The sequence below is a fragment of the Euprymna scolopes genome, chromosome 22, assembly GCF_053919585.1.
Source record: "Euprymna scolopes isolate OS-2025 chromosome 22, ASM5391958v1, whole genome shotgun sequence".
Taxonomy (NCBI): Eukaryota; Metazoa; Mollusca; class Cephalopoda; order Sepiida; family Sepiolidae; genus Euprymna; species Euprymna scolopes.
The window spans coordinates 44,256,899-44,267,658 of NC_136503.1; the positions used below are offsets into that span (position 1 = coordinate 44,256,899).

The window sequence follows — 10,760 nt, forward strand, 5'->3', positions numbered from 1 at the left end:
AATATTTCAGCATGCCAAATTGACTGAAAATTAAAAAAAGAAAAACAGATGAGTGTGAATAAATCTGAAGAAATTTACAGGAAAAATAATCTATTACAAGAGAGAAGGTTGTTTGTTGATAACAGTTGACATCATGAAGATAAATTGCATATTTAAGAATATAGATAACTAAGCTTGGCAGGTAGACATATGAAAGACTTGCCCAGGATCCAATATTGTTCTTATACCCCCTCCCCCAAATTTGTACATACAAAAGAAATTTATAAATAAACCAAAAATTTAATCTTGAAAATACTTTGACAAAAAAAAAAAAAAAAAAAAAAAAAAAAAAAAAAAAAAAAAAACGAAAATATTTCAAGGAAAAACGAAAAAAATTTAAAGGGGAAAAAATTGGGGTAGAAAATAGAGATTCATCTTTTGTGTTTTTTTAATTTAATTTCTGTGTTTGTGTGAAGAGAACTCAGCAGTAGTATTTTGAGAGAAAGATATCAGAAAGAATGTCATTTCCTTTTTAAGGCTCTAAATATTTTTCACTAATGCGATATGATTAATAAACCTCTATAATTTTGATGTTTGTCAAAGCTGTTTCCCTCCTATTTGTTTCTAAAAACTTGATTTATTTTTTTACCATAGCAAGGACATAGCTTAATCAAACCAACCAAACTATATTTTTAGCATCAATTATGATTATCATTTTTTTTTGTAAAATCTACACTATTTTTTCAAAATTGAAAATATTCACCAATAGCTAGAACTCTGATTTGATTAAATTAAAAATATTTGCATAGAAAGCAAAAGTTTGCAGCCATTAAAAAACAACATGATTTAATTTCTAATCTTTGTTCACGAGTTAAATAACAAGCTTGTTTTTATATAGTAGTTTTTATTAAGTCAGGATTTTACAAAAAAAAAAAAAAATGGTAACCATTAAGATAAAAAGAAAAACAAAATCGTATATACAGAGTGTGTAAACTGTTTGAAAATATGTCATTTTTTTTTTTTTATATTGCAAGAATATTATTTGACTTTACAGTTTATACACTTCAGAATTATTGTTGGCAGACCCTATGCTTCCAAGAGAAATTAAGAGGGGCACACAGTTATCATGATTCTAAATTAGGAATATAGTAAATTAGAAACCGCACAATTTTTAAAAGTTGTTGAATTCTTTGTTTACATAAAGGAGTTTAGAGGCCAAAGTTGAATTTGTATCACTAGTATTAAAATAACAGGAACATTCTAAATACACTGTTACACGATCTCCTCTAGAGAGATGTGTAAAAGTCATAGTTTCAAAATTATTATATCATAAAATGATACAATTTTGAATTTAATACTTTATTAATAGTTATTGGATATTTCAAATTTTAAATATGAAGCTTCATTTTTGCTTTTGAAAATTCATCTAAATGATATAAATTTGCTTTTATATTATCACCTAAATATATATGAACTCGAACAAATATGCCAGTGAAAAGGTTTCTAAAATAAAAATTACAGTCTTTAATAAAATCTTTCTCTCTCATATATAAGTAATGATTTAGATTTTGTGTGAAAATAGTGTTCAATATATTGTTTTGATAGAAGCATGATAATAAAGATCGAATACAATATAGCAAACAGTTTCTGTGTAAGTATATGACTTTAAGTGGACAAAATTTGAAAGATGTCCCTTAAAATCATAGCTTTAAATCATGCGTTTCAAGATTTGTCCACTTGAAGAAATGTACTAACATGGAAACTGTGCGCAAGATTGTACTGAATCTTTATTATAATATATGTCTGCATGTGTGTGTGCAAATTAAGATCTTCAAAATCTGTTTTAAAAACAAATTATATTTTTTGCTATTTTCTAAATTTAATGTCTTTTGTAGAAGTATATGAATTTTTTTTTTTTAGATGACAAAAAGTGAAATTTTTAAAAATTTCATTATTTACACAGAAATTTTGTGTATGTATTTTTTCCCCCCCATTAAATTTAATGCTTTGTGAGGTATGAAGTTTCTTCTTTTTCAGATGATAAATGAAGAAAAAAGGAAAGGGGAGGAAAAAGAGGAAAAATAAGAGGTTAAAAAAAAAAAAAAAAAGAAAAAAGCAACACAAGTTTTTGGTTTTTTTCTTTTTGTCATGCCTGCCCAATAGATCCCACCCTAAAACAATCAAACCACTGAAAATGGATTATATGTTCTTGCAAACCAGATGCCACCCTATGATGATGCTATATTTGACAGCGTAAGAGATATATATATATATATATATATATATATATATATATATATATATATATATATATATATATATATACACACACACACACAGTAAAAGATATTTTGGGGTTTTTCCCCACTTTCTTTGGATACTGCAGACACCCCTCCCCACTCAATCATAATCGAATGATGAATCAACCTGTCTCCAGGATGTTGAACCTAGGAAGGCTACCTGGCATTTCTCAGTCCAACTTACAATGTAAGGAAATGTCACAGATTTTCGGTCTATTCTTATGAAACTGATTATGACTTTCAACATTCATTGATTGTTATTTTTTCTTTACAGGGGAAATAATTACATTTGGTTTGTTTTTGTTTTTATTTTTTCATATGTATAAATATAAAAAAAGTGAATATTTGGTTAAGTGAGGAAGCTATTTAAAGAAATATATATAAGATGTCATCTTTGTAAGAATGGCTATAACCTTTCACTAGGCATAGGGAGGTCCGTCAGCTAATTTTTATATATAAAGTCAATAGCATCATTAGAAAAAAATTATGAGGGTGGCTGTGGTGGTAGAGGTGGTGGATGGTTAATTATGGGTGGTTCTTTTTGTTTTGTTTTTTACATGTCATGTTTTTTGTTTTGTTGTATATTTTCAATGTCAGCACCCCCCTCCCTACCCATCTTTATTTAAAACTTTTGTTGTCTTTTCTTTTTGGCATCAATTGCTTCAAGGATAGGCTGTCGTTTTGCTTGGTAACGGGCTCGAAGTTCTTCGATTTCACGTTCCATTTCAGGGTCAAGGCTCAACAATCGAAGTTCAAGTTCTTCATAAGGTAGTGTGCGCAACTGTAAAAAAAGTAAAAGAAAAAATTTTTTAAAAAATTAATCTACATCGAAACTATAAAAGTATAAAGAAAATAATTTTAAAATAGCTCAAGATTAACTAATGTACATAATATACACACATTTATCTTTTATTTAAAAACTATACATTTCAGTGTCTGTCGGGTATGCCCAGGTTTCATCGATTTGATTATGCTAGATTTGAGATAGATCCCAGCTTATATAAACAGATCAACTCTTCAGCACCTTTCAGCAGGCAGACTCCTAACTGATAGGTTCATAAGAGTAGTGGTTGATAGGCAGAAATCAGAAGCTGTTAGTACTAATGATAGAGTCCATCCTGGGCCCAACTCGCTTCCAGATCTACATTAATGATCTTCCAAATTACATCCTTACATCATTCATAGACACTTATGCTGACGACACTAGAATCTTTGGTTGCACATCAAAGACCATAAACGACTAAGTTCTGATTCTTTCTCCTCTGATTTTGAGCATGTGGTACAATGGGGAAAGAGGCAGTTGGTTACTTTTAATGCATCTAAAACCAAGCTTCTACCTGTACACCATCTACGTTCTGATGCCAATCTGGCATTGGTTGAAATGAATGGCTCTCGTCTTGAGGAGGCTTCATGTTTGACAAGTTTCTAGGCTTGAACTTTACTCCTGACCCGAAATGGAACACGTATATCAAATCCATTCCACAGGTCGCTAGAAAAATAGTGGGATCCTTCTACCGTTCCAGTAGATATCTCACTCTTGATGCAATTCTCTACCTGTATAAGAGCCAGGTACAGCCAACGATGGAGTACTGTTGCCACATCTGGGCAGGAGCTGCTAGAAGCAGCTTATCCTGCCTTGACAGAGTTCAAAATAGACTTCATAGTTTAGTGGAGGATATGCTTTTCTCTTCCCTGCAACTTCTTTCACACAGAAGAGACGTTGCGAGCCTACCTCTGCTTTATCGTTATTTTCATGGCAAGTACTCAGCTTGCCCCCCCCCTCGCCAAACTTTCATGAAAACCACTATCAATAATTTCCCACACTCTTTATCTGTACCTAAACCTAAATGTAGATTCCATGAACAAAGCTTCTTTCTTAGAACTGCATGCCTGTGGAACTCTTTTCCGATTGTCTGCTTTCCAGCTGACTACAATTTGATTGTCTTCAAGTCCAACATAAACAAGTTCTTGATGAACCATCCCCTTAAGTAATCCAATTTACAAAATTCCCACTACTTATGTTTACTACACTATAACCACATTGACTAATATATATATATATATATATATATATATATACACACACACACACATTAACCCTTATCCTCGAGTGGCCTTCGGGCCTTGATAATTGGTGATTCCTGTGAAAAATCTAACAATGAATAACTTTGTTTTTTTTTCAACTGACGTAATAAATATGAATATATTCAAATTCCTCCTTGCATGAATATGATTAGCTGATGTAAGCCATAAATACAGATGGGTATAGCATTGAAAAATATGACAAAAGCCTAAATCTTAAGCATATTAGTAGTTACGACTACGAAATCTGCTCATTAAGGCAACTTATTAGATTGTATTACTCGATTACTGTAGCCAAGAAAACTCAGATATTTCAAACGAATACATCCCCTTTGAGGACATATAACGTAATTTAATATAATGGATTTCGAATCAGGTCTCTTTTAGAGTAAACAATGCTTTTTAAAGGATACCCGTGTTTTGCGCAGACAAATTCCATGTTATATAAACAAATATTAATTCCATACAAGGCTGAAACAGGAAATTGACACAAGAAAACGAGAATCAGACAGAATTCGAAAATTGGTACAATTTTAGTTATCGATGTCTTAATATTTTGAGTAAATGGTCAAATTGTGAGGTCCTGGATATAACCTTAAACTATATCCAGTGGTGAGGCCCCAGCTTGTGGGCTTTGAGGAGTGTGCACCCACCCTTTAATTGCCATTGCTCCCAGGTTCACTCTGACCTGGAGTGGTAGTACCTGTTAGGGTCCCAACTATGGGTTAAATAGAAACAGACTTGAAAACAACAAATATATCTATTAAAAAGATTTTGTTCAAAATCTTTGAATTCAGCATTAAATAACCTGAAAAGGGTTGATATGCCGTAAAACAAATCAACCAACCAATCAAATTGTGAATGCACTATGCTTTGTTTACTATATCTCATAACCAAATACAGTACAATATATAATACACATGTATATAATCAAATGACATTATAAATAACACCGTAAGGCGGGGCAAATACCATAACCAGGATACGGAAAGACATCGTATTCCACATCATAATTTGAAAAAAACATATCCTAGGGCCACTGTATCACGGGGTTCTATTGTAACAAGTTTAGAATAAGTTTTTTTGTATGCTTACATAACTGACAAATTCATAGTCTCCATCAATGAAAGAACGTTGGAAGCGATGAGGAGGAGGGGTGACCTGCTTCTGTGGCACGTTGTGAGATTGTTGCTGGTTTTGTTGTTCCCTCTGAGATTTCAACTGGCCGCTAACCCTGTCCTTCTCTTCCTGCTCTTTCTTTTCAAAGTGATCAAGGTATGCTGGACGGTACTTGTTCTTGCCTGCTGTTGCCGTGTCATGGCCTGAAAATATATCAGCATCACAGACATACAGAAACAATATTTCTTTAAAAAGGACAAGAAAAAAAAAATTTTTTCACACAACATTAAAAAGAGAATATCACAAAAGAAATAACAGATAATTTCTAAAACTACACATTATGATAAGTGATTAGAAAGTAAAAATATGAATTTGAATCCATTCGTCTCAAACATAAGAATCAGAACCATCCTAACATGGAGTACTGCTGCAACATCCACATACTCTTTTCTATCTTGAGAGAGTTCAAAATTGATTTTACAATTTTGCAACGGGGATGATCTCTTCTTTTTACTACAGCTTCTTTCTCACAGAAAAGACATTGCTAGCCTTTCTCTACTTTATTATTTTCATGGTAGGTGCTTGACTGAGCTTCAATCTGCTTTTTTCTATTTCTTCATGTGACTAACATCAATGTGAATTTCCACAAACAGACTTACTTTTCAAGAACTTCCCATCTGTGGAACAATGTTGCTTTCCTTGAGAACTACAACATAGTCATCTTCAAGTCTAATGCCATTAAATATTTGTCAAACTATCCCTATCTAAAATCATCAAATTTCACTCATTCTGTTCATTATTTTTGATCCTCATAACATTCATTATTTTAACTGTAAATCTATCCATCTCATTAACCTCTATCCTTAATAACTGATAACATGTTAGTGCAACAAAAACACAAAAGAAAAATTATTGAATTTATTATCAAAACATTTAAATTTGGGAGGAGGAAATTATGCCTGAGATCAGTATCCTAAAATTAGGTCAACACTTTATGCTTGCATCAATTTCTTTATCATCATCTAGTGGCACTAGTGTCGCAGATCTCAAGGTTGTCAAGAAAGGCGTATCCATAAAGTTGCCATTTGTCGAGTGTTGCTGTCTAAAGGAAAAGTTGAGAGCAACTTTTAGCATTCGTGAATTGGTGAGATACCACGTGGAGCACTTCCCATGGATACCCCCCCCCCCACGTGGAGCACTTCCCATGGATACTTCCATTATAAGTACAAGCCATTCACGGTTCTAGTAATAGACCCCATAAAAATGAACTTCCTGATTTACTGTCCTGAACCAAGTTTTGAGTTGACCACCGTGACATTTCTTTCAACCTGATGGTGGAGCTAGATCAATGAGTTCAGATTTTTTTCCAAGACAATGCTAAAGTTGTTTAATATTTCTTTACTAGAGGTTAATTTCTGTAAATTTGCAAATGTCTGTATAAAAAAAAAGTGTTCTTGATTCATTTAGACCAAATTCTTCTCTAAAGTCACACTCCCACTGGAGGAAGAGGGGGGGGCGAATGTTAAAATCAATACACTTTTTATATTGACATTTTAACATATTTTTAAATGTATATGAAGAATTTTCTTGAACACAAGTAGGAAAAAAAAGGAAAGGAAAGGAAAAGCCCCACCCCCACCCCACAGGATATAGTGTTGATGGCAGCTGTGTGCCTAAGTCAGCAGCGTTGTCAGAGAGGAGGATGATGGCAACATTGCCAGTGTTGTCCAGCTTGAACAACCAAGGTTCTGCTAATGAAAAGAAAAATATGTAAGGAAAGGAAAGAGAAAAGAGTCTGGCGCCATGACCTAAGAGAAAAACCAAACCTCTTCACGAGGATATATTAATACATGCGAGTTTGAGGACAGCTCATGAATTCTAAATTCCCTGCAACTCATTCCAATAAGGCCACCACACACCACGAACATGTCATCCATGATCCTAAGGTGAAATACTCCTATGAATACATTCTATGAAGTACTCCTATCGCACATGGGGAGGTGCTGCTTAGTACACTCTTTCTTTTCATGAAAGAATACAAAATCAACTTTACAATCTAGCGAACAATAATCTCTTCTATATAACCTCTTACAGAAGAGAGGTTGCTAGTCCTTCTCTACTATTATTTCCATGAAAAATATTTGACTGACCTTCCATCCCTGCAGTTACACTCATTATTTGATCATTATATAAGAAAAAGATTTCATTTGATACAACTCTCTTGTAAACCAGCATAATTAACATTTAAGACAGACCAACAAGTCATCTTAGAAAAGGCTTTAGAGCGATAATAATAGAAACTCTGTAGACAATTGTGACCTACTTTTCATAGTTGAATTCTCTTCGTCATCAGTATCTTCATTAATGACCATTGTGCCCAGTTCTGACTCCACCAATGTGTTAGCCTCACTGTTCACTATCACAGTCCCACTTGTACTCTCCACTAATGTTCCTGAAAAAAAATAATAAAAAAATAAAAAATAGACAAATCAAAATTTACTTTCATTTATGAATAACAGTGCAATTTACAACAAAGGAGAAAACAATGATAGACATAAGTAAATAAGAAAGATACCTACTATTTAGAAAATTAACCAGAAATAGCAAAGCAATAATAAACATAATAGAGAACACAGATTCTGCGTATATATTGTTAAGTGAATGAGAGTGGAAAAATGTGTACAATTCTATTTGCTTCTCTTTTTCAGTTTAAACTTTTATTCTATCATGTTTTACATATCTGATCAGATGGTTGAAGTTAGTGAAAAGCTCAAGAAATAAAGGGAAAAATAAAGTACAAGACGTCTTTTGAACTTATTTAAGTTTATTAGAATTTTAGAAAGATGATCCAACAAAACAGACAAAATATTATATTCCACAAAACATGATTGCACAATATACAATTTTCCGTTTAGACGAGTTAATCAGTTATTAGGTTGGTGCAAAAATAAGTTAGTTTTTTTTTTTTTTAATCAGATATATATATATATATATATATATATATACGTAAAAAAAAAACAATATTTTTGCACTAACCTAATACTAAAAAGAAATAAAAATTTCCTGTGCAATCTTCGAATTCATATTTCACAAAAAATAATAAATATTGGTTTCAGTTGTACATAAAACACAACTTAAACGAAAGATTTGACATTTTAAAAAATATGTAATTTTTACTAAAAAAAATTGTTTTAAATTTCACTGAATATCTAGGAAACAATAATACAATATATATATATATATATATATTTCAGTTTTAAAATCTGAAGGAATTATTCATAATTCAAATATTCATTCACAGACTAATACTTTTAATTCTAAATTTGTTAAATAGATTTATTTGATTTTTGCGTTGCTCTCAGCTTTTCAAACATGGTTTTAATTTAATGTGTTAATGCAAATGGATAAAAGCTACATATACTGAATATGCACTCATTTTTACCTAGTTTAACTCTTTTCAGAATAGATGTTCACATTTTTTTTTTCTAATTATTAAAAAAGGTAATTCAAACTAAAAGTTGGCTTACCATCTCCATTTGGTGCTTTCATTGTCCCTGAGTTGACTGCTGCTCCTCCACCTTCTTTACCACCAGTTCGTACCATTGTCCCATTATCCAAATAATCATCATCACCCTAATGGGGGAAAAATAAAAAAATTTAGTTCACTTAAAGTAATGACTTAAAAAAAAGGGGGAGGGATCTGGATAATAGCACTAAATAAATTTTGAGTGATTATGGAGGTTTAGTTTTAAATAATAAAAACTATTTGTTAGATATATTAGTGATAGGATGATTCCAAAATTTTTTCCCAATTCTGATACAAATTACTGATACCGATTCTTTTAAATTTCTAAAAATTTTATTTTTTTATTTTATTATTTTTTTTTTTAAATTACTGTAAAACTTTGTGTATATATTTTCACAAACATAAAAAATACATTCAGTGAGGGTGTGTATATTACATGAGTAGATCTTTGTAAATATTTTTCTCAAATGTTTTCCTTTGAAAATAGCGAAACAACTAAAGATTTATTGTTCTTTTAAGACAAAACTGACTTGCATTTGTTGTTAGTTGAAATTGCTATTTGAATATTTTTATAACAATTGAAAATATTGGATTATTGGTATTCAAAGTGTAGGAACAGAATAGTTAACAAAGCCTCCTTCCTATGCTAAGAATAAATTTCTAACTAACATTGTTAATATAAACAAAAAAAGCCATTCTTAAGATAAGAACAGAGCTGGGATGTATTGTAAACTATTCTGTACATTCCCTTTCTTAAAGGATGTTCATGTGTATAATAAATAATTTAGTCAGTTACTGCCACTGACAATATTATAGATATCTAATAGATTTTATTTTAATGTAAAAAGAAAAAAATATACACAATAAAATACTAATAAAAATGTCAACACCCTCAGCTAAAAATGTAATCTTCATTTTGATTTAGGTGATTACCTTGAAACATTTGCTGGAAAAGTAAAAAAAAAAACAATTATTTTAGAATTATGACTGGGAGATAACTTTCATACATAAATTTAACATAAAATGATCAATGCTCATTATTTCCATGTTATTCTAACTTTATAGTGATGTTCACTATTTGTTTTTAGCATTAACTTTTAGTCTGACTGTCAAGGTCGTATAACTATGCATGATTGCTTAAACCCCGCCCCCCAAAAAATAAATGCACAGATCTTATTTGCCATAGAAAATAATAAGTTTTGGTTAACTACTCTAAAATGCTAAAATGTCTCTAACGGGAACTCATTTTACGTTAAATTAATATGTGAAGTAGACCCCCCCCCCCACCATCCAATTCTTTAATAATTGATTGATTTTCTTTTCGCCAAGTTTTTCAGAGTGTTAACACATAATCGCCTAAAAAGGTAGGAATTTATTTGGAGTAGTAATTTAGCTGAGGGTGTTAATCTACAACAACAATAATATTTCTAAGTTCTTACATAATAAAACTAGCCTGGGTGCCCGGCGTTTCCCAGGTGTTTGGAGGTGTATGTAGAAAAGTACCCAATTGAGGATGAAGGAATTAATGCTTTAGCCAATTTTTTTATATTTGTCATCCGAAGGGTTGAGATTCAAAACATTACTGATCTCATAAAAATCTGTCGCTTCTGTCAAAAGTTTTAGGCAGACATACAAACATACATTTAAACAGACATGTGAGATTCATTATAGATAATCTAATTAATTTCTATAAAAATTCATTAAAGTTTAAATATGAAAAAAATAATAAATGTTAGTAATTCATTTTAAATCCA

General features: G+C 31.3%; 1 protein-coding gene across 1 annotated transcript in view; it reads right to left on the reverse strand.

The window, feature by feature from the left end:
- Positions 1 to 2,495: 2,495 nt before the first annotated feature.
- LOC145243383 (serine/threonine-protein kinase 3-like) overlaps positions 2,496 to 10,760 on the reverse strand; it is a 116,691-nt gene continuing 108,426 nt past the window's right edge. Inside the window, exons 11-14 of the mRNA XM_080106217.1 lie at positions 9,008 to 9,113; positions 7,804 to 7,932; positions 5,457 to 5,683; positions 2,496 to 3,060 (exon numbers count right to left, since the gene is read on the reverse strand). Of these exons, the coding sequence (XP_079962343.1) occupies positions 2,902 to 3,060; positions 5,457 to 5,683; positions 7,804 to 7,932; positions 9,008 to 9,113 (621 nt within the window). The 3' untranslated portion in view covers positions 2,496 to 2,901. The remainder of the gene's footprint in view (positions 3,061 to 5,456; positions 5,684 to 7,803; positions 7,933 to 9,007; positions 9,114 to 10,760) is intronic.